Source organism: Lontra canadensis, unplaced genomic scaffold (genome assembly GCF_010015895.1).
Source record: "Lontra canadensis isolate GAN:19392208 unplaced genomic scaffold, GSC_riverotter_1.0 scaffold28, whole genome shotgun sequence".
Lineage (NCBI taxonomy): Eukaryota > Metazoa > Chordata > Mammalia > Carnivora > Mustelidae > Lontra > Lontra canadensis.
Window position 1 is genome coordinate 2,654,628 of NW_022631022.1, and position 25,029 is coordinate 2,679,656.

General features: G+C 46.7%; 1 protein-coding gene across 2 annotated transcripts in view; it reads right to left on the minus strand.

Moving 5' to 3' along the window:
• MAP2K1 (mitogen-activated protein kinase kinase 1) overlaps positions 1-25,029 on the minus strand; it is a 77,949-nt gene that overhangs the window by 8,850 nt on the left and 44,070 nt on the right. For both annotated transcript variants that reach the window (XM_032864639.1, XM_032864640.1), the window contains exons 4-5: positions 20,043-20,120; positions 19,433-19,484 (exon numbers count right to left, since the gene is read on the minus strand). In XM_032864639.1, the coding sequence (XP_032720530.1) occupies positions 19,433-19,484; positions 20,043-20,120 (130 nt within the window). The remainder of the gene's footprint in view (positions 1-19,432; positions 19,485-20,042; positions 20,121-25,029) is intronic.

A 25,029-nucleotide genomic window follows, 5' to 3' on the forward strand; every position in this document is an offset into this window, starting at 1 on the left:
ACCACTGCCCTGTCAAGTGGGCAGAAGAGTCCAGCGTTCTCATTTACAGGTGGGGAGATGAGGCTGGGACTTGGCAAAAATCCCCAGGCCAGGGTTCTGTGGGCAGACATCAGCAGTAGGAGCCACGTAGTAAGCAGGTCATACCCAGGAGCAAAGCATAAACCAGACAGACAGTCTTTGACAGAAGTAATAGAGACACTATTACAGAAATTATAGAATATCTGGAAAATTAGAGGAAAAAAAACAATCCCCATAAGCCAAAACTGCTAGAACCACTATTCCCATTTTATTATTTTTCCCTTCAATACTCAGATGAATGCACTGACAGGAACACTTCTGAGATCTGGCAGGTTCAGTTCCAGACCACTACAATAAAGTGAGTATCACAATAAAGGAAGTCAAATAATTTGTCTGGGTTTCCTGGTGCATATAAAGGTGATGCTGGGACACCTGGGTGGCTCAGTTGGTTAAGCAGCTGCCTCCAGCTCCGGTCATGATATCAGGGTCCTGGGATCGAGCCCCAGGTGGGGTGAGGGGAGCTGGGGAATCCCTTCTCAGCAGGGAGACATCTGCTTCTCCCTCCCCCTCTCCTGCTCCCCACCCATGCTCACTCACTCCCAAATAAATATATGTTTTAAAAGTTATGTTTACACTAGATGGTAGTCTATTAAATATACAGCAGCATTACGTCTTTTAAAAAAAAGATGTACATACTTGAATTTAAAAATACGTTATTGCTAAAAAATGCTAACCATGGTTAACCTGAGCTTTCAGCAAAGTATAATCACTGATCACAGATCACCGTAACAAATATGATAATGAGAAAGTTTGAAAAATTCAAGAATTACCAAAATGTGACCAAGAGACATGGAGGGAGCAAACGATGTTGGGAAAATGGTATAGACTTGCTCAACACAGGACTGATGCAAACCGTCATTTTGCAAAAAGTGCAGTATCTGCATAGCATGATGAAATGGTACATGCTTGTATTTATCCTTAAACAGTTTCTAACAAGTCTTTGTAAGTTTCTTTCCAAGGGTAAAGTGGGAAAAAACACCACAAAAACACCCTCTCCTGGGGCGCCTGGGTGGCTCAGTGGGCTAAGCCTCTGCCTTCAGCTCAGGTCACAATCTCAGGGTCCTGGGATGGAGCCCCACATCGGGCTCTCAGCTCAGCAGGGAGCCTGCCACCCCCCCCCAACTGCCTCTCTGCTTACTTGTGATCCCTCTCTGTCAAATAAATAAATAAAATCTTTAAAAAAAAAAAAAAAAAACACCCTCTCCTATCCCAGTAGGTCCTTTCCCTTGCGCCTCCCACCTCAGCCCACATTCCCGCTAAAGCGCCTCTGTGCTCACCACCCCCTCCACCAGAGGGCCTCACCACTGTGGGCCAGGAGCCAGGACTGTAACCAACATGCACCAGGGGCTCCAAAACCCTTGTGATAGAATGGCTCTGAACTCACCATGTACACACACGAGCACTCAGAGCCACTGGTGTGGTCCTCCCAAGACCCAGCCCTCACCATGGCACAGGACATGAGACCTTTCCCAACCCCGGCACCCTCCCTGTGTCTCCTACATACAGACTTCTAGAATGCAGGCATCAGAAGTAATGTGAGAGGGAATCTGGCTTCTCCCCTTCAGTCTAATGCCCAGAAGGGTCTAGGAACCTGGCCCAGGTCCCACAGCAGAAACTGGGTGCAGCTGGAACCAGAAAGTCAGACCTCTGATACCTAGGCCTGTCCTCTTCTCGCCCAACCCCTGTCACATGACCCAACTCTGCTCCCCTCAGCCACTTCCTGTCGTGTAGCCTCCTGCGCAACCCCTTCAAACACACTGGTTAATAATGTTCAGGATGCAGTGGGCTCTGTGGAGTGGCAGGACAGAGCTGGGGACAGCTGGCTGGGAGATGGCGCTGTGGGGACAGCACACACCGGACACTCCAACACTTGCCACCAGATGCCCCAGCCCTTCACTCCTGTGCCTCCCTCACCTCCCAAATGTGCCCAAGGCAAGTTGGGCCTTGTTCTCAAGTTGAAGAGCACCCCTGGCTAAAGGGACCTGTATTCAAATCCCTGCCCTGCCTGCCCGCCCCCCCCTCCACTTGCAGTCTTGAGCCGTTCCCTCTGCAGCCCTGGCACCCACCTGCCTCTCAGTGCCGCGGTGCTAATAGTCACGGCACTTGTGACCTCACCCGATGGTAACCAGGACCGACCTGGTGCAGGGTGGGCATTTACATGGCACACGGCACCCCTGCCCCTTACAGGACAAAGGATTCTTTCACAGGCGACCCTCCACAATGAGCACGATGAGCAGTTCACGGCACCAGAGCCCTGCTTCCTCCCTCCCCAACAGAGAGCAGCCCCCACCCACCTCCACCAGAGCTTTTTCTTTTTTTAAGACTTTATTTATTTATTTGAGAGAAAGAGAACACAAGCAGGGGGAGCAGCAGAGGGAGAGGGAGAAGACGACTGCCCGCTGAGTAGGGAGCCCGATGTAGGACTCGATCCCAGGACCACAACCTGAAGGCAGCCACTTAACCACCTGAGCCCCCCAGGTGCTCCCCACCCACTCTTCCTTCCTCTGCTGGCTCAGAGGTTCTCTCCAGGCCTCAGATGCTGCTCAGGAGTGGCCACATGGCCTCTGTCGCTGCTGGGATCTGATTTCTATTCACATGGCAAGCAAGCCTCTTTTTCTCCAAACTTATGTAACACGGCTTTCCTCCATCCCTGGCTGTCAGCTCCGGCCTCCCCCACCGCCAGGGAAGGAAACTGCCTGGGAGGCTGCAGAGACCATGGGGGATGGGTCGAGGAGCGGAGGGAAATCCTGAGGGCTTTTCCCTGCCTGGACCACACCCTGGGGCCACAGGCAAGGCACACAGCCCTGCTTGGTGACCTGGAAGGGCAGACAAGAAGCTGCTTGCAGACCTGGGCCTTGAAATCACTCAACTCCAGAGCAAGTGGCTGAGACCCCAGGCCAATGCATGCTTCCCCTGGCGGCCCCCGCCCCATCAGGCTCTTCTCTGGGGGCAGAAGAGGTCCATGTCACCCAAGTCCAGACAGACTGTTTCCTCCGCCTGTCATCATCCCCCCCTTTGCTCTCCACAATGGCCGCCCTCCCTCCTCTGTCCTGTCCTATGCTCACTGTCCTTCTCTGGCAGGACAGCCCCTGCCTCTCAGCTGGTCTTTCCCAGCCTGCCACTGCTCTGGCCTTACCTCCCCAGCTTCCTGCTATGACCCAGACCCCAAGCTCAGGCCTGCCCCCCTAACTGTGCTGGTCCCTGCAGGTGAACCGTGCACCTTTCCCACTCACCCTCCCCTCAGCTTCTCGGGTGCTGAGTTCTTCTGCATCCCCTTCCTGTCCTGCTCCTGGAGCCCTGGGAGGCTTGTTTCATCTTGCTTCCCCCCACAGCTTTCCCAGCAGCAACCTCAACCACTGCTGAAATCACAGGCCCAGGTCCCCTCTGCTTCCCAAGGCCCTTTCTCGCCCCCAATATCAGGAGGGCGAGGCTGGGAGGAGCCGCAGGACCCGGCGGGCTAGGCTGCATTGTGAAGGAAGCATCCAGCATCCACAAGGCCCCCAGGCTGACAAGCTACCCCGGGAAACCTATGAGAGGTGAAGGTTTGTGGCCCTGATCCTGCTCAGCCCCCACAACAATGAGAACAGGTAAGCCCCTTTCCAAACACAAACAAGGAAGTTTTATGAAACCTCCTTTTAGTTTTTCATGAAAAAACTAAGTGGATGAAGTATTTTCTTCTCTCCTATTTTCTGCCCCAGAAATAACTACTGTGCAAAGCCTTCTGATTCTACCCCCAAGAGCAAATGATTTTAACTTAATTTCTGAGCATTCTCTACCCCTGTAAAACAAAGGGTTTGGATTAAATAATTCAGTGGGTCACTGGGTTATTCTATAAACACTTACAACTGAGCTATGAGTAAAAGGGACCCAGTTCCTGTCCGTGTCCTCAAGGCCATCACCGCTAGGGGAGACAGAACACGGAAAGTAACAAGAACGTGTGCCTGTGGGTATGATGGTAAGGGCAAGGAGAGAGGGATGCTCAGGGCACTGGGGACTGTGCCCTGAATTCTCCCAGCCAGCCAGGCTCAACGCCAGCCTGACTAGTGGGCAAGGTCCTTCGCAGGCAGATGGAGCAAGGAGAGGGTCAGCCCGCCAAAAGGTACTATATTCGAGGAACCTCCTTTTGTTCAGCAGAGAAGACTATTACAGGAATCTGCATTCCCTATGGGGGCGGGGTTGGGGACACAAGATGGAAGGAGACCGGGCGCGAAGGAACAGAGGGCAGAGATGCAAGGAAGGGACTGGGGAGCACAGAAGCAAGAGGAGGAAGAGGAAAGAAAAGAGAGCTCCGGAGAAGCAAACCGAGTGACCCCTGGAAGCCACACTCTGGCTCATCCGTGACAAAGGCTAAAACCAAAAGGGAGAGGACTTTGGATAAGTGAGGGAGTCAAAGGTTAAAGAAACAGAGGCAAAGAGATTTTTAAATGGTTCCTTTCGGCCTCAAATGACCTCTTCTTAGCAACCCCAGCAGATCCCTATTAACCCTTCTCTAAAGGTGAAGAAACAGAAGGGAAAGGTGGCTGACCCCGGTATGTCAAATAATGGTCTCCACAAAGCCACCTCCAGTTACCTTATCCATGACCTCAGGGAGCCAATTAAAGAGCAAAGATAATTAACTTTCAGAGAGAATCCCAAACCTTTCAGTTAGCCATGAACTATAAACTTCTGCCACCCAACCTTCCCAAGAGCACAGCTTTCCCCCTCGCTGCCTTCCCCCAGCAAAGGAGGACAGATGTGGCTGCAAGGCTAGGGTGGGGAGATGGGGCAGGTGAGCCCAGGCCTGGGAAGACCCCACAAAAGCTCTGGTTCCATGAAGACCTCCTATGCCAGGGCTTTTAAATACACAGGCCTCTCTAATCCTCACAACAATGGGGAGAAGCAAGCCCCATACACCCCCGTGTACAGATGAGAAACACATTGGCCCAGAGTCAGGGAGCCGTCTGTCAAGATGACACATGAAGCCAATGGCAGAGGCTACAGTAGCACTCAGGCTCTTCATTATCCGGAGCCTTGATAATTAAGCTCTAAATGACAGGGCAAATGTTGAGCTGTACGCCAAAGTTCCAGAAAAGCCCTTATTCAGGTGCAGGGGATGGTGGTCAGAAGGTACAAACTTTCAGTTGTAAGAGAAATCATCATGGGATGGAACGTACAACACGGTGACTAGAGTTAACAATACGGGACCATACACTTGGAAGCTGCTAAGACAGGACATCTTTTTTCTCTCCACCCAACCTGGGGTTCAAACTCACAAGCCCAACATCAAGACTTGCATGCTCTACTGACCGAGCCAACCAGGCAGCCCTCCAAGGACATCTTAAAAGTTCTCATCACAAGAAAAATAAATGTAATCATGTCACGACGAATATTAGCTAAACTTACTGCAGTGATCGTTTCCCAAAAGATGCACCCATCCCATCGGCAGACCGCACACTCAAAACACAATGTTCTATGTCAATCTTATCTCAATTTATTTTTTTAAAGATTTTATTTATTTATTTGACAGAGAGAGATCACAAGCAGGCAGAGAGGCAGGCAGAGAGAGAGGGGGAAGCAGGCTCCCTGCTGAGCAGAGAGCCTGATGCGGGGCTCGATCCCAGGACTCTGAGATCATGAACTGAGCCGAAGGCAGCAGCTTAACCCACTGAGCCACCCAGGCACCCCTTATCTCAATTTTTTTAAAGTTGTGGTTGGGAAAGGGGAACACTCACATTATAGACATAACAAGCTCTATCTGGGAATGTGATATGACTTTGGGATCGACAAATCCTTTAAGTCTGGCAGTGAGAGAAAAGGCTTCTCTGCTCCTGGTGAGGGAGAGTTCACTTCCTTCTCCTGCTCTGGGAAGGTCCCACCTGCAGAAATTTGCTAAAGGGAAACCAGAGGCTGCTTCCTACCTCCTTCTGCCTAACAGCAGAGTTCAAGCAGGGAACTTTCAGAGCACGAAGTCCAGGTCCTAACATGCAGCTCTTTCCTCTCTCCACTTCTTACAACCAAGGCCACCAAGTGTAATTTAATTTTTGTTTTCCCCTCCCAAGATTCATTAGTTTTGAAGTGCTTTCATTTTCTACCTTTGTGCACCCCTTTCTGCAAATTCAGTGTTCATCTCTGAACCCAAAGGCACGCAAATGTTAACAAACGAGACATTATTGGGAGCGTTCTGAATCCATCTTTCTTTTTCAGAATTTGGTTTTCATTAGTACATGCCATTCTAAGAAATGATCAACATTTTTAAAACAGGATGTAACAAAAGCCACAGCAAAAGGTATAGGGGTTATACTCAAGAGGATGGCGGGGCGGGGGGTAAGAGACAGCAAAAGGAAAAGAAAAAGGGGAAAGGCAGTCATGGAAAAAGCTGATTCTTAGTCTCTTATTTTCAATGAACCCTTAATAATAATTGACAGAACAGCCCCATTTTATAGACAGAGAAATCAAGGCTTAAAGAAATGTCCCTTCCCAAAGATCACAAAGTAACTTTTCCATTAAAAGAGAATGCCTCTGGGTGCCTGGGTGGCTCAGCTGGTTAAGAGTCTGCCTTCGGCTCAGGTCATGATCCTGGGGTCCCGGGATTGAGTCCCGCATAGCATCGGGCTCCTTGCTCAGTGGGGAGCCTGCTTCTCCCTCTGCCTGCTTCTCCCCTTGCTTGTGGAAACCCTCTTGCTCACTCTCTTTCAAATAAATAAATACATAAAATCTTTAAAAAAAAAAGAGAGAGAGAGAGAAAGAAGAAGAAAGAAAAGAAACTGCCTTCAAGCACACATTTCCCTTTGCAGGATGCAGGCCAATTCAGAGGCCAGACTATCTGTGGTCTATCACAAAGCCTATCACCCACCTGCAGGCAGGAAAACAATGCTGACTTGGATGCTCAGCATCCACAATTCAAGAAAGGGAAATTAGCTAAAAGACCTGTTCTGACTTGCTGAAGGCTAACTTGCTCAGCAGCAGGAGAGGGGGAGAAAAGACACTGGAAAAAGGAAAAGTAGAGAGAGCCGGAGATCTGCTCATTTTTAAATACCAAGTAAGAGAGAATTTCCAGTAACATCACTGTAACTCCACCAAAGTAAGGCATGACCGTGGCGCCTGGGTGGCTCAGTTGTTAAGCAGTGGCCTTCAGCTCACGTCATGATCGGGGGTCCAGGGATCAAGAGCCATATCAGGCTTCCTGCTCGGCTGGCTCCCAGCCTCACGCAGAGATGTACCACTAGATGACGTGGTCACTTTGTGGTGCGGGGCCGCAGAAGCTGGGCTCCATCCTGAGCTACACTTAATGACATCTGCTCTTCGCCTGATCACCTGACTTCTGACTCAGGCATGCTCTCCTGGGCCCATGGTCCTCCTCAAGAAGTTATCTGTAACTGAGGAGAGTGCCAGTCCCAGCCCCAGGCTTCCCTTAGAAATGAGGCTTTGTGAAGTGAGAAGGAACATGACACAGCTCTTCCAGGACCCTCAGCCTGGCCCAACAGGACTCTCCTAAAGGGATCAGGTACAGCCTTGAGGCAGAGGCTTGGGCCTCATGCTCCCTTGTCCCACAGTTGGCTTGGGACCAGTCCCTGGGCAAGTCTTCTAATCCCTCTTCCCCTTCCCCATCTGAATGCACTGCACCTGCCCTTGGCTCTCCAGGGGCTTCCCAGAACAAACCCTGACCACCTCCCCCTGCACCTGTTCCCCTCTCCCCCCCCAACCGGCTACTATCCTGACCCACACTTTCTCTTACTAGACCATGCCAATGGCCTCCTAACTGACCTCTCCCCCCTCCAGCTCATCTTAGCCACAACAGCCAGGGCCCTCTTCTTCAAAGGATAGCTCACCTGACTTTCCTGTGTAGGACCCCTCCTTTGTTCTCCGCTGCCTATGACAATGTCCAGCTCCTGGGCAGGACCGTGAAGAACCCCCTTGAGTGCTTCAAGCATCCCTTACCGGACTCCCACCACATGCCATCAGGAACCCTAGACAACCCAAACAACTTGCTATTTCCTGTGTTTTCTGCCTCGGTGCCACGATCCTGGGCTCCGCTCCACCTGGTATTCCTTTCCCGGATGCTGCCACCTGTGTACCATCTCCCTGCTGTAGAGCTCGGCACACATGACACCCCCTCCACAGTGCTTCCCCCAGGGGACTGAGGAAGCACTCTCCCTCCTCCAGCAGCCCATCTGCCTCTCCTGAAGAGCTAAGAGACACTCATCTGGAGCCACCATCCATCGCTGTGGGTCTAGCAGCTGAGGTAATTCTAGAGAGAACGTGACTCACATTTCTCACCAAGAGACCAGCATACTGGATTCTAGCTACTAATTAGCCACTCTGTTTCTCTCCATCTGTAAGGTAGAGCAGTCTAGAGCGAGTTCAAAGGAATCGGTTATTCCCGTAAATTCACTGCCCCCCCTGAGGCTGTCACCACATGACTGGTGGATAAGACTGGCCGGCAAAGGAAGCAGGAGCACAGCCCGGCCACTTCCTGGACGCCTGGGACAGCCTACAGATGGAGGCCACGGGACACACCCTTGCCACCCAGACAGGGACTGTCATCAGTACGGAACCCCGTGTGCAGCCTCAGGGGCCACTGTGAAACTTTCTGTTCAGGGAAGCCTGGCAGGATACCAGAAGAGGACCAGCAGGTAGGACAGTGTCTGCCAAGGATCACAGAAGAAGCCATTCAGAAACTCACCACAGGTGAGTCTGCCACAAACAGCTTGCAAAATGACAACAACCAAAAACATATTTGGGGCACTTCTGATCTTGCCTATCAGTGCCGACAGCGACAGGAAGATGTCAGGGGTCTAAACCCTGACCCTGGCTGAGGACATGGGTTCCTCCAGGGACTGTTGCTCACACACCCACAACGTGCTCTGGAGACCCCAGCTGTCCCCAGGACTGAGATCCAAAAGCACTCTTGAAGTCTCGGCAGAAGACTTATCTCTCACTCAGACCTGACCATGCCCCAGGCAATAAGGAACTTGCCCAGAGTGCCCTCCCAGCAGGAGGGCCCCCAGTACAAACTCCTCTAGCTCTGAAGAGAGCCACTGGCCATGCACCCCTGAGAAATCAAGGCTGGCTGTGCGGGGGCGCTGCGGGCCAGGGTCCTCATCCAGCACAGCATATCATGATGAGACAGGCACACTGCCCCATCTGACTGAAGGGAAAGAAAAACGAGTTGAGGCAACATTTAAAACTATTCTTGGCATTTATGGATCTTCACTAGCCAGCAACTCCGAGGGAAAAACAATTTATGGGCTAAGCTGTATGAACTGTCTATCACTTTAACTTACATAATGTTTCTTCAGAGTCTCGATCAAAATAAGACCTTGATTAGTGGAGCAGGCTACGAAGAACAAGCTGGAAACACGAATCACTGCTTTAAGTGGCATGAAGTGGAGCTACATCCTTAGGACCCGACCTTCCACCCTGGAACTCAGCCTAACCACAGGAGCCAGCTTTTACATGCACCAGATCTAGGAGCTCCTTCCACAGGGAGTGGAAAAACTGCCTTAAAACCTTTGTGGTTAATTCCTTTCTGAGCTTCAGCATCAGGGAAAAACCCTCTCTCCTACCTACGCCATCCATGTTTTCACCAAGCACTCAAGGCTGAAAACCTTAGAGCTGAGTCTTGTGCTTAAATTCTAAAGTTTCCTCAATCGGGGAATTCATCTTCCCCTTAAAACTCAGTAGTCAGGAAGCTTTTTCTGACAAAGATCACAGAGCAAATATTTTTAGGCTCTGAGGGCCATACGGTCTCTTTCACAAGCAACCACTCACCTTTGCCATTATAGCACAAAAAGTCACGGAAAACACTTAAATAAGCACGCTATGTTCCAACAAAACTTCATTATGGACACCGAAATTTGAATTTCACACAATTATCACATGTCACAAAATTCTGAAAAACAATTCTTGGCTTGCAGGCCCTACAAAAATAGGCAATACACCATATGTGGCCTGTGGGCCACCAGTCTACCCACCTCTGCTTAAATGTGTAATTACTGTTTTGATCTGTTAACAGTTTTTATCTCTCTGACCCAGGGCTTAATCGTTATTTGTAGCGAAAAATAATTTTTCTTCCTAATTTGCTAGCTTTCAGCATCTGTTCCTCCACCCCGCCCTCCAGGAATCAACCCCCTCTTTTCTTTTGGGGTTTCTGCTAGGGAGTCAACCAAGAAGCCCCATCTATCTCGCCAGGGGGTGGGTTTATAATCCCAGATGGCCAACCAGACTACGCTAGCCCCTGGAACACAGTGATTGGCCCAGTAGTGGGCGGGCACTGCTAGCAGAGCCAATCAGTGATTCAATCCTGCAGGAGAGGCAGATCTCTTTTTGGGGAACACAGTACTAATCCCCGGGGCTGGGGGCGTCTATGTTGCCCCCAGTGAAAAGATTCCAACTATACAGGGGGCCCACAACACGAGGCTTAAGGACGAGGGGTAATAGGGTCCTAAAACTGTCATTTCAACCCCATGTTCATCCCTGCCTTCTAACAGGTAACCCACGCCAATACATACCCTCTTTTCATTAAGTAATCTTGCATTGGATTTCTGACACAACCAAAGAATCCTGACTAATTATATCACATCAAATTCTATTTGAAAGTTGGCAGGGTAGCGATTCATGCATAAAAAATGACACTGGCTGTGTTCCACCATGTATTTAGAGTCACTTTTCCCCTGTTAAACTCCAAGCTGCTGGAGGACACAATTCATTTCTGAGCCATCTTTATGCCCTCTGTAGTGATTCACTCAGTACCTTAAACTTGGTAGGTATTCTATGAATATTATACAGATACTACTTTCCTTGGATGGGGGAAGCCAACGGGGAGAAGGGCAAATAAACATGGAGCAACATGAACACATACCTAACCATGACCATACACCGGGACGCTACTCATAGATTCCAGACACAGCTTATACTCCCAGGGGGCTCACACAGCTAACCCCCACTCCCCAACCAACAGCCCACAAACCACACACACCAGGCTGAGCCACACAGGCTGCTCCGCCCTTTGAACACCCAAGGGTGTCTACCCAATGCCAGGACAGACTGACAGAAGACTTCTACTACCTCTCTGACCTCAGTCCGTTCTTTCTAATAATGAAGTTCTTCTTTCCAGCTCCTCTTCTAACTCAGGCAAAAGACCTGGAGGGAAGAGCATCCTGACATGGGAACTATCCCCTCAAGCAATAAGGACTGCCCTGATGCCAACAAGACCCTGTGTGACTGACCCCAAGACAATGACAAACCTGACCTCTGTCCCACATTTTCCTTACATAAACCTGAAAGTGGAGCACCTGGGTGGCTCAGTCAGTTACGTCTCTGCCTGCAGCTCAGGTCATGACCCCCACATGGGGCTCTCTGCTCAGCGGGGATCCTGCTTCCCCCACTGTTTGCCTCTGCTTACTTCTGATCTCTGTATCAAATAAATAAATAAAATCTTAAAAAAAAAAAAAAAAAGACGAAGAAAGAAAGAGTTTCCAGCACTTTGAACACGCTAGTCCATCGTCTTCCTGGTGTCGCCTCACTGGAATAAATTCCTTTCTTTTTTCACCACCAGTCCTCTCTCTGCCCTTGATTTTGCCAGCGGCCAGTGGCCAAATCGGGTCTGTTTGGAACCCCCAGAGCCCAGTGCTCTTGCACCCCTGTGCCCTGGCTACAGGATCACAGCACACTGCTTCCCTACCAGTCTTTTTTTTTTCTTTGCCACCCAGCATCCCAGGGGGGGCAGGGGGCAGGCAGGGGCAGGGGTCAGGCAGGGAGCTGGATTTGTGGGCTGGTCCCAGGACTTAGTGCCCCTCTCCACCACCCACCAACCCAAAGGCAAGTGGGACAAGCACAGTGATGGGTTGTGAGCTCCCTTTACAGCCTAAGGCTGTGCGAGGTGCAGGTGGCTCCCGGGGTGGGAGGCAGGGTAGGGGGGTGGGGAGCTTGCCTTCCGAGCATTCCCTACAAATGAAGAGTCCAGAACAGCTGGCCATCACTTCAAACACTGGGAATATCAGCTGTACCAGTCCTGCCCACGAAGTCCCACTCTGTGGCAGCAGAGACAAATCACTCCAGGAATGAGGGGGAGAATCTGGTTTGCACCCAGCATGGACACATCAGTAAGGCAGGAAAGCTAGCCACATGCAGGCCCAGGCAGGGTATCCCACTAGCACCAAGGGTCCTTCAACTCACCCAGTCGACTAAAGATAAACAAAAAATTTTCAAGAGACTGCTACCTAGCTGTAAAAACAGGACCTAAATGGCACGTGAAAACCGTCAGTTTCTCCCCAACTAACCGTATGGCTCTTCCTCTCCCTGAAAAAGCAACTGGTGAATATTAGTACCACACCCGTCGTGAGGCTAAGAAAGCCGAAGCAACCCATGAAGCTAGCGGCTTTTCTGCTGACACAACCCAACCTCCCAACCAGAGCAGCCCGGGTCCCTGCCCCACAGGTGTGTGGGTCCAGCTCTTCAAAAAATTCTCTGAACTTTCCCAGGATCTCAAAACTTTTAAGTGTTTTGAGATGCTTAAACCAGTGTCTGGCAATCATAAAAACCTACTAATTCATCTGCTAAGCGGCCGTAACATATATGTCAACTATGTCGGTCAAGCACCTTTTTAAGTGTGTGTAGGCATCGTCTCAATCCTCAGAGCCCTGGAGGAAGGCTATTCTCTCCATTTCCCTGAGGCTTGGAGAAGTTAAACAACGTGCCCAAGGTTTCCCAAATGCTGAACTTCTGGCACCAGGATAGAGTGAAAAAACTGTGGCCATAATATTTTGTAGTTGCTCGCAACGAGACAGAATCTGTCCCTCTACATTTTAAGCCCTGACTTGATAACATGACTTTCTTTTTTTTTTTTCCCCCTCAGCCAAGAGGACATTACCAAACCTGACGGAAGCAGAGCTTTAAATCGTGCTTGACTAGGGTTAGCCCTCCTTCTACGTCAGTAGTAGTTTCAACCCCAAGGCCATTGTGGAAAGAAGCCAGGGCATTAGCGTCTCAGAGGATGAGTGAAAACATGAGGAGGCCCAACCAACCCACAAAGTTACAGAAAGTAAGACACTGCTGTTTCTCTCTCTTTTTAAAGATATTTGAGAGAGACAGAGAGCGGGGGAGAGGTAGAGAGAGAATCTTGAGCAGACCCCACACTGAGCACGGGGCCCCACATAGGTCTGGATCTCACGACCCATGAGATCATGACCTGAACCAAAACCAAGAGTTGGATGCTCAAATGACTGAGACCCCAAGCGCCCCTATACACTGCTATTTTTAAACTGCTAAGTGCTGGGACATCTGGATGGCTCAGTAGATTAAGCACCTGCCTTCCGCTCACGTCACAATCCCAGGGTCCTGGGATCGAGTTCCACATCGGGCTCCCTGCTCAGTGGGGAGTCTGCTTCTCCCTCTGCCTGTTGTCCCCTAGCTTGTGCTCTCTTTCTCTCCGACAAATAAATAAAATCTTTTTAAAAAATGAAAAAAATAAAAAATAAATAAACCAGTAAGTGTTAGGCTGGTTATTCCACAGCAAACGCTCACTGAAATAATCACTAAGTTATCACCAGTAAAATCAGTATCGACTAGTGGGAATAAAGAATGTGAGGCAAAGAAAAAACCTCTTCACTTCTTCCCCATTTCTCTCAAGGGCATAATGAGAAGAAACGGAGTTTAAATTTCATCAGGAAAAGAATATATTTAGACCAGAGGGAAAAATTACTGGCAGCAAGGAAGCCTAAAGACAGAGGCAGGGAGACTGAGTTGTCCCACTGTCACCCTTACTCAGGTTTCCAGGAACCATCCACTCATTGTTCTTGCTCAGGAATCACATTGTGCAAGAATACCATTCCACAGCCCAGGGCTCCCAGTGAATTCTTTCAGAGCTTCTGGAGAAGACGCACGACAGCAGGAGTCTGAACCGCGGAGAGCCAGGCCAAGCTGCCTGCGCACACAGCTCACCGAAGCCAAAGTCCCAGTGACTTCCCTTTCTTGGCTGGGCAAGGAATGAACTCTCCAACAAAGGTATCTGTCCAGAGACCCGTCTGGCTCACAGAGCAGCTCTCCATGCCAAAGAGCGGTAACTGGTGGAGCCAGAAAAGAAATTCCAGAGAAAAGTGGGGGCAGCACCAGACAAAGGGAAAAGCAAGTTGGTTATTCCAGGAATAAGCTGAAACTCTCCTCTCTCTGGAACGGACATAAAGTTAGAGCTCTCCATCAAACACACAGCATAAAGTACGTGGAAGGTAGCGGGAAGAGAAAAACACTGGCCTAGATGAACGACTGTGTTAGGAGCAGGAGACACGGCTTCTTGGCCTGGTTCCACTGTTGATTCCTGTGTGTTCTGGCACAAGTTAATCACACTTCCACCGGTTTAACAGCCCTTGAAGGGCGAGCCACTCTCTGCCGTTCCGCTAGGAGCTGCGGACACAGAAAGGAATGAGACATGGCCCCTGACTTGCAGACACTCACAGACCAGTGAGAGGAAAACAAACACCGAGCCATGGTTTCCACATGTGGAATACAGGCAAAAGAGACCTATCACAAGGTCGGTGTGACCAATAATGAGAAAAGTAGCGAACGCACATGATACAGCACTTGGTACATAACAGGCCCTCGATAAACAGTCATTACTGATTACAGTAACAAAGGGATGGACACTGCCAGCGGAATACAGACGCAAAGCCCTTCATCTGCTTTGGGAAGGGGTTGGTTCATGGGAACACTTCTTGGAAGAGATGTCTGAACCAAACAGTCACATTATTACTATAGTAACACTGTAACTAAGCTAAACAGTAACATTATTTATTAATGATTTATGTGAGGCAGCCCTTTAAGCCTCACAAATATACAAAATATGTGTGTAATTTGCAATTACTGCCCTTTAGCATGAACTCTCCTCATTTTACAGATGAATAAATACCTCAGAGTTTATACACCCTGTATGTAAGAGACTTAGGATTTGAACTTTAACTGGCAGAGTCCCAAGGCTCGGGGCTATACTTGAAAAGATGAGCAGACTTAGCCTAGAAAAGGTATGAGTATGAGGGAGGGGGTGGGGTTGGGAAGCAAGCATTCCCAGGAAAGGCAGTAACAGCAGAAGGGAGCAGGACACAAAGGTCCAGCTCATAAAAGGAATTCCGTCTCATTGGGTCTCCATTTCTTCACAAACTACATAAAGGCAGAAGGAAGGCAATCCACCTTTGTTAGGCCCCTCTTTCTGTAAACCATTGTGCTAGTTGCGTTCTGTGATTTCCTAAATCCTCACAGCAGCCGAGGAGGAGGCAAGAGGATTCTGTTTTATAAATGACACAATGGCCTTCCTCCACCAGATCCTCCTACAACACTGATGGTCCCGCATGGGTCCATCTAAGTGAGAATTTATGTCATTTGCAGCCCTCAAACACAGGCCCAAGCGCAGGAAATGTTCACTTCACCTCTCCTTTCAGCTACTCCTATTTCCTAGAAGTAAGTACACTAGAATATTCTATCCCGGAATTCAGAGGTCTGGGAAAAAAAAACAAAAAACAAAAAACACCCCAGATCAAGGTCTATATACTGCTGGAAAACTGTTCCCCACACAAGTTGCACTGTATCTCCTTACTGCTACTAAAAAGGACAAAATGGTAGATAGTGGTTAAAAGTAGGAAGCCTTCTACAACGTTGCATTTTAAGTGTATAGTTTGACACATTCCGAATGAAGTGTACACCTGTGAACCCACCACCAAAATCAGGATTTAAATTTTTGATTACTCCAAAAAGTTCCCTCATATCCCTTTGAAGGCGATCCCCACTCCAGTCCCCCACACCTTCAGGCAACCACTAATCTACTTTATTACTGTGTTACTGTGGATTAATTACGTCTGTCCTAGATAATCACATATGTGGAATCCTACAGTCTGTATTCTTTTGTTTAGGGCTTCTTTACTCAGCACGTTTTTGAGATTCATCCAAGTTGTATCAACAGTTTGTTCATTTTTATTGTTGAGTTGCATTCTGTTGTGTAAATATATCAAAATTTGTTTATTCACTCATCTGGTGATTAATATTTTGTTTGTTCTAGTTTGGGGCTACTGTGAATAAAGATGCTATGAACATTCGTGCGCGAGTCCGTATGTGGACAAATGTATTCTTTTTTTTTTTTTTTTTTAAGATTATTTATTTATTTATTTGACAGACGGAGATCACAAGTAGGCAGAGAGGCAGGCAGAGAGAGAGGAGGAAGCAGGTTTCCTGCCATGCAGAGAGCCCAATGTGGGGCTCAATCCCAGGACCCTGGAATCATGACCTGAGCCAAAGGCAGAGGCTTTAACCCACTGAGCCACCCAGGTGCCCCTGTATTCATTTCTCTTAAGTCAATGCTGAGATGTGGGGTTGATGGACTGGTTGTATGGTTTAACTTCAAAAGAAACTACCAAACTCTCTCCCAAAGTGGTTGTCCCTTTCCCTGGCTGCTTTTAAGAAACTTGCTTTATCACTGTTTTCAGCAACTTCACTGTTTTGGCGGGGGTGTTTTGTTTGTTTTGTTTGTTTTTTGTTTTTTTATTTTTTTGCTTCTTGGTTAACAGCTTTATTAGTATATAATTTTCTTCTTTTTTAAAATATTTTTTTATTTATTTGACACAGAGAGATTGAGCATAAGCAGGTAGAATAGCAGGCAGAGGGAGAGGGAAAAGCAGGCTCCCCAATGAGCAGGTCCCAAAATGGGACCCGATCCCAGGACCCTGGGATCATGACCCAAGCCAAAGTCGGTTCCTAACCAACTGAGCCACCCAGGCGCCCCTACAATTTTCTTTTTTTAAGATTTATTTACTTGAGAGAGAACGAGAGAGAGACTATAATTTTACTTTTTTAACATTTATTTACTTGAGGGGCGCCTGGGTGGCTCGGTGGGTTAAGCCTCTGCCTTCGGCTCAGGTCATGATCTCAGCATCCTAGGAGCGGATCCTGGGAGCAGGTCCTGGGATCAAGCCCCGCATCAGGCTCTCCGCTCAGCAGGGAGCCTGCTTCCCTCTCTCTGCCTACTGCTCTGCCTACTTCTGATCTTTTTCACTCCATCAAATAAGTAAATAAGATTTAAAAAAAAGATTTATTTACTTGAGAGAGAACGAAAGAGAGAAAGTGAACAAGTCTGTGAGAGGCAGAGGGAGAGAGAATCTCAAGCAGACTCCCTACTGAGTGCAGAGCCTGAAACGGGGCTCAATCCCACATAGGACCCTGAAATCATGACCTGATCTGAAACCAAGAACTGGATGCTTAACCAACTGCGCCATCCTGGAGCCCCTACTGGTCTATAATTTTCATACAATAAACCCCACATGTTTAAAGTGTATCATTTGAAGAATATATATATGTGATCATCACCACAATCAAGATTATAAACATATTACCCCCAAAAGTTTCTTTGTGACCCTCTAATTCTTCCCTTCCCCCCTACCCTCACTCCCCACACGACCATTGGTCTGCATTTCATCACTACAGATCAGTTTATAATTTCCAGAGTTACACAAATGGCATCACACAGGGGGCGCCTGGCAGGCTCAGTCATTAAGCGTCTGCCTTTGACTCAGTCATGATCCAGGGTCCTAGGATCGAGCCTCGCATTGGGCTCCCTGCTCAGCCAGGAGCCTGCTCATCCCTCTGCCCCTCCCCTGCTCAGTGCTCTCTCCCTCCCTCTCTCAAATAAAATCTTAAAAAAAAAAAGTACAAACTATTTCCACCTATATAAAATAGAGAATGCAAAAATAAGTCTACAGTGATAGAAAGCACATCAGTGGTTGCCCGAAGGTCTAAGGAGAAATGAGCATCAGAAGCGCAAGGGTATACATCTGGGGTGGTGGAAATGTTCTATCCTAATTATGGTGGTAGACGCAAGTGAGGATTTATCAAACATCACACATCAAACCTTCCGCTAAAGTGGCTGTCTTTTATCCAATATAAATTACACCTCAGTAAAGTTTATCAGGAAATTAAAAAATGCTGAAGAAGCCAGAGGCCAGAAAAATGGAGAACATAGGGCTGTGGACCACGTCCATTCAGCCACAGTGTGTTAACGGTGACAGATGTGAGAAGGGAGGGCTCAAGAGGAGTGAGGGGGCTGATGGAATCAACTGGCCAGCTTAGGAGCCACTTCTAAAATTGGCATTTTTTTCAAAAATTATAAAATATGCATTAACATAAAATTTACCATTTTAACCATTTTCAAGCATACAGTTCTGGCAGTGAATACATTCATGTTGTTATGCAAGTACCCCCATGGTCAGGGTTGTTAAGGTGTCAGTTTTGCTTTAACTGATCTGTAGATTTAAGGCCATCCCACTGAAAATCCCAGTAACCTTTCTGTGTAGAATTGACAAATTATATCTAAAACAGAAATGGAAACACAAAGGGCCTAGAACAGACAAAACAGCTTTGAAGAAGAAAAACAAAGGTGGGGCACTCAGACTACCTGATTTCCAGATTTATTACAAAGCAGCAATAATCAGCAGTGTGGTGTTGGTATGAAGCTAAATATAATAGATTAAATAGAACAGAAGGAAGAATTCAGAAACAGACATGTACACATGTAGCCCGTTGAGTTTTGACAAAGATTCCGAGGCAGTTCAATAGAGGAAGAATCATCTCGTCAACAAATGTTGCCCCAACGGTTGTGTATTCTTATGCAGAAAAACATACCCATAAAGAAAAATGAGCTCTCGGTGGATCACAGGTCTAACTCTATGAATTAAAGGCACAAAGTGCATTCTGAAAGAAGACAGAAGACTATTGTGGTGACCTCTGTTTCAGCAGAATTTTTATATGGGACACCAAGGGCACAACCAAGTCTAAAGGAAAAAAATCAAGAAACTGAGCTTCATCTAAATAAAAAAATTTGCTTTTCAAAAGACACAGAAACGAAAAGGCAAGCCACAGACTAAAACCAAATATTGGCAAAACATTCATCTGTCAGGTAGTCTTGTCTAGAAGATATAAAGACCTCTTAAAATTTAATAATAAAAAGATAACCCAATTGGAAAAATGGGTAACCCTTTGAACAGAGGCCTTACTAATGAAGATATCTGGGTGGCATAAAAGCACATGAAAAGACAGAGAACACAGTGAGTCACGAGGGGCAGGTCAATTCAGATCACGGTGAGACACCCCTCCACACCTACTGGAATGTCTAGAGACTGCAAGTCAGTAGAACATGCAACTCGATCTCAGGGTCATGAGTTCAAGCCCCATGTTCAGTGTAAAGCTTACTGCAAACTAAGTAACTAACTAGTCAAAGACTTGTTATAAAGATTAAAAACACTATTCAATAGCTTTCACACCAAAATAACACACACAAGAGCATGCAACAACTTTTCAATTTCAGCTAAAATTCAAAACATAGTAAGTAGCAAGCACTTCTCACCTCTGTGCATAATCTTGTGCTTCTCCCTCAGGTACGTCAGCCCTTTTATTACCTAGAAGAAAGACAATGTCACAAGACGGGAAATTGAAATGACGGTGGTTAGTCAGCCTCCGTATTTTAAAATGATCTAGAAAATATTTCATCTAACATCACAAATTTGCCTTCTTTCCTTATTTTGTATTCAATTTTTTTAACCTGTCTTACCAAGAAACCATCTTTTTACATGGTACAGAGTTACTTTAAGCAACATTGATTATTTCAGGTTTAGACAACTTTAAAAACCCTGGTGCTTGAAGTCCCTTTTTTTCTAAAACTGCAATATAAAAAGAGGATTTTTCATGCCACAGTGGGAATTCTTTTGGACACCCTGTCCTATTTCTGTAGACACAGATTTTAATATAAAGAAAGTCACTTTTCAGGTTCTGACAAGAGAAAGAGAGAGAGATATTATATCTAGAATCTAGACAGGGAAAATTCTAGCAAGAAGACCTGACTCTTCTTACAAACTTTCCCTTGATTGACTTACTATCTTCCTCCCATGTCCATTTCCTGCCAACTCATTAACTTCCTGATGAGGGGGCTTGGAAGAAAAATTGCACAATATACTCACAGCAATGCTAACTTTTCCTAAAATTTGCTCAGGAATTCTTCCAGCTTTCTTCAGGACTTGATCCAAGGAACCCCCATCCTAAGAAAAAGAAAAACAGCCCATTTAGTGACAGTGTTTCTAACTATTCTTTCAAGTGTTAAACTTCAGCAGGGAAGGGTATCTCACATGTGGCAAATCCCCCTGGAAGGGTAACGTTTGATTTGTTCCAGACCTCAAAGACAGAAATGCAAAACATTGTGGGAGGGACCAAGTAACCAAAAACTCAAATCATATGAATAATCATTAAATGAACTACCAATCCAGGAATCAAAAAAAGCTGTGTGGGGGGCACTTGGCTGATTCAGTCAGTAGAACACATGACTCTTGATCTTGGAGTTGACAGTTCAAGCCCTACATTGGGTGCAGAGATTACTTAAAAATAAAATCTTTGGGGAGAAAAAAAAAAAAAAAAAGGTTTGTGTTGAACTGAAGGAACAGTATATAGTTAGGACCAGAGGCTCTAGAGGCAAACTGTCTAAATTCACATCCCACCAACTCTGCCACTTACCATCAAGGGAACTTTGGCCATGTTACTCACAACTTGTAAAATGGGGGTGATATTTTAAGACTACTATAATAACCACAGGGTGACTATAAACATTGAACAAGCTAATACATGCAAAGCACTCAGGACAACATCTAGCCCACAGTAAATGCTCAATAAATGTCAGCCATTTTCTCACCAGCATATAAGTCACAACTTGTATTTGATATTATCCTAACAAATCATAGTTAATAAAATCAAAAGAAAAATGCCACAGAAAGTAGTTAATTCATTCCACAAATCCTACCAAGTGTCATGAAGTGGTGTTAAGTTCTATGGAGGATAGAGATATAAAAAAAGACCTGTTCCCATCCTCAATAAATGTACAGGGGTACCTGGGTGCTTCAGTCGGTTAAGCATCCGTCTGCCTTCAGCTCAAGTCGTGATCCTGGGGTTCCTGGGATCGAGTCCCACATCAGGCTCCCTGCTCAGCAGGGAGTCTGCTTCTCCCTCTCCCTCTGCCCCTTCTCCCCAACCCCCTTCCCCAATCATGTTCTCTCACTCGCTCTCTCTCAAATAAATAAGTAAAATCTCTAAAAAAATAAAATGTACAAAGTAGAGGAGTAAATATACAACTCCTAATAAAACAAGTGCATAAGAAAAGTGTTACAGGGCGCCTGGGTGGCTCAGTGGGTTAAGCCGCTGCCTTCAGCTCAGGTCATGATCTCAGGGTCCTGGGATCGAGTCCCGCATCGGGCTCTCTGCTCAGCAGGGAGCCTGCTTCCCTCTCTCTCTGCCTGCCTCTCTGTCTACTTGTGATCTCTCTGTGTCAAATAAATAAATAAAATCTTTAAAAAAAAAAAAAAGAAAGAAAGAAAAGTATTACAGGGGCGCCTGGGTGGCTCAGTGGGTTAAGCCTCTGCCTTCGGCTCAGGTCATGATCTCAGGGTCCTGGGATCGAGCCCCACATCGGGCTCTCTGCTCAGCGGGGAGCCTCCTTCCCCCTCTCTCTCTGCCTGCCTCTCTGCCTACTTGTGATCTCTGTCAAATAAATAAATAAATAAATCTTTAAAAAAAAAAAGTGTTATACATGCATAAGAGAGAAGTAATTCTGATTTCGCTTTATAGAATGGCATTTGTTGGCTAAAATTAACAACTCAGGAAACAACAGATGCTGGAAAGGATGCGGAGAAAGAGGAACCACCTTTCACTGTTGGTGGAAATACAAACCGATGCAGCCACTCTGGAAAACAGCATGGAGGTTCCTCAAAAAGTGAAAAACAGAGCTACCCTAGGACCTGGCAATTGTACTACTAGGTTTTATCCAAAGAATACAAATAAAGTATCTTGAAGGCTCATACCTCCCACTGTTTATAGCAAAAATGTCCACAACAGCCAAAATATGGAAAAAGCCAAGATGTCCATCAGAAGATGAATGGATAAAGATGTGTCTGTGTTCCCACCCTGTGTGCACAACCACACATGCTCGAACATTATGCAGCCATCAAAAATAATAATGCCATTTGCAATGACATGGATCAAACTAGAGGATATTATGCTAAGTGAAATAAGTCAATTAGAGAAAGACAAATATCATATGATATCACTTATGTGGAATTTAAGAAACACTGATGAACATAGGGGAAGGGAAGGAAAAATAAATTAAGACAGAAACAGAGAGGGAGACAACCCATAAGAGATTCTTAACCCTAGGAAACAAACGGAGAGCTGCTGGAGGGGAAGGGAGTGGAGTAGTGGAGTGGAGTGGAGTGGGGTAACTGGGTGATGGGCATTAAGGAGGGCACATGATGCAGTGAGCACCAGGTGCTATACACAACTGATAACCCCTCAATTCTACCTCTGAAACTAACAATACACTATATGTTAATTAAACTGAGTTTAAATTATAAATTTAAAAAAAAAAAAGAAAAAAAGGCACTCAAGGGGCACCTGAGTGGCTCAGTTATAGGTCCAACTCTTGATTTCAGCTCAGGTCCTAATCTCCCTCTCCCTCTTCCCCTCACCCTGTTCACACTGCTCATATGTGCATGCACTCTCTCTCAAGATAAAAGTCTGGGGTGCCTGGGTGGCTCAGATGGTTGGGCATCTGCCTTCGGCTCGGGTCATGGAGGGCAAGGGGTAGAGGGAGAGGGAAAGAGAAACCCAAGTTGATGCCCCCCTGCTGAGCGCAGATCCTGTTGGACTGGATCCCACAACCTTGAAATCACGACCTGAGCCAAAATCAAGAGTTGGACGCTCCACAGACTGCGCCATGCAAGAGCCCCATTTTTTGTTGTTGTTACGTATCTGAGAGAGAGAGAAAGAGTTAGACTGATTTTTAAAGTATCTCATCTACACTGAGCAGTTACCAATGTCATTTATTCATCACCTCTGTGAAAAGCATAGGCACATGTGAAAAACTAGGGATGGAAAAAAACTATAAATACAGAAACAAACACCCTCTGCTTGGGGAGAAAGAACATTCAATGAGGCAGGGCACCTCAAATCCTCCTCTGAAACAAGGCAGGGAACAAATGGTTGAATGAGGAGAACAGACATCACTACAGGTGCTCAGAGGACGAAGGGGCTAAGGGAAGAGCTGGCAGCAGGAGGGACATAGAAACTGCACCTGAGGCAGCAAGACATGGCAAAGCAGGGGGACATCTCTGTAAGCTTCCTGCCTCCAAAACCACCTAGCCTCGGTGACACACGGAGCATAAGGTCACAGAACAAGGCACACATGATAAACAGAAGGACAGAACATGTTTCCACTTTTTTTTTTTTTTTAAAGATTTTACTTATTTATTTGACAGACAGAGATCACAAGTAGGCAGAGGCAGGCAGAGAGAGAGGAGGAAGCAGGCTCCCCACTAAGCAGAGAGCCCGATGTGGGGCTCGATCCCAGGACCCTGGGATCATGACCCAAGCCAAAGGCAGAGGCTTTAACCCACTGAGCCACCCAGGCGCCCCCCCCACTTTTTTTTAATATAAATGTTATTTTTTAAAATTTTACTTATGTACTTGTCAGAAAGAAAGAGGAGAGAGCATGAGTATAAGCAGGGGGAGTGGCAGGCAGAGGGAGAAGCAGGCTTCCCACTGAGCAAGGCGCCTGGTGTGGGACTCGATCCCAGGACTCTAGGATCATGACCTGAAGGCAGACACTTAACTGACTGAGCCACCCAGGCACCCCATAGTCCCACTTTTATACACATAAAAAAAGTGTTTGCCTACGCACACAAAGCCAGAACATCCAAAATGTTACCAAAGGTTACTTCTAGTCTAGATGGTAAGACAATGAGGGATTTCTGTTGCATGATAGTTCCTTCTTTGTGCTTTTCTTCTGTTTGCAAATTTTCCACAGTAAATAAATGTTTTACCTTTTTAAATTACTGAACTCCTTTATGAAAGTGGAGTATTAAATCTACAAATCAATTAACTACAGTATTTACTAAATGTCCAGTTTGTGCAACAGCACTCTAAGATAGATAGAACACCACTTTCTTTCTATGGGAGGTGAGAAAATAAGTAAGATTCATTCAGGGATACAGACCCCTCAAGAAATGTCTCCTAAAACAACGCTAAAAACAGATTATCCACTTAAAATTCCTAGGCTTATAGAAAGGAGCATTTAGACCAATCACTCTCTATCACAGTCAACTCTGAATCACAGATGCTGAGGGAAAAGAAAGCAGTACAAGTGCGAATTCCCAAATACCCTCGAGTACCCCCAAACAGGTTGTTTGTTCTCCTCAGAATTAATGGTGGGTGGGTCAGTCAACCCAAGAGCACGATGGAAGATTCTGAAATTCAACCTAACATTTCCTATGTGCCAGAACTCCCACACACACATGAGAGTGCAATCATTAATCTAGAACCAAACAGAGCTCCCCTGTAGAGCCATTTATTTTCTAAGAATCCTTGGAAGAGCCCTACCCAAGCTGTGATCCAGGCTGAGTTTCGAGTCACCCTGTGGACCTGGCTGCCTTCACAATGCCGTAGGCCCCTGGTGGCCAAATCAGGACATCAGAGCCCAGGTAACCACATCTAAGTCAGCGGGCTTCTAGAAACATGAGTGCACCGCTCAATTTCCTTTACCAGTGGGAAGAGGGACTCCAGTGCAGAAAGCTTCCGAGCCATTTCTCTCCTGTTTCCAGTTGGATGTGGTTTCAGATCCTTTGTCTGATCGGCTTTGCCTCTAATTATCAGGGAGGACTATGGAGTTAAAACTAGGTAACAAAGCAACTCCGTCAAAATCGGACTCAAATGAGGTAGAAATGCTAACTCCTCGGTTCTCAAGTTCCACAGCCTAAGACAGAGGGCAGCCTGGCTCACGCTTTCCCTGGGGGGTTGGGATAAATATTCCTATTAAAAAGAAAGAAACCCTGGCTCTCTTTCCTTTCACCTCCTTCCCAGCTGTGAGCAGAGTTACAGTGTGAACAATGGGATTATTAGCAACATTTACGA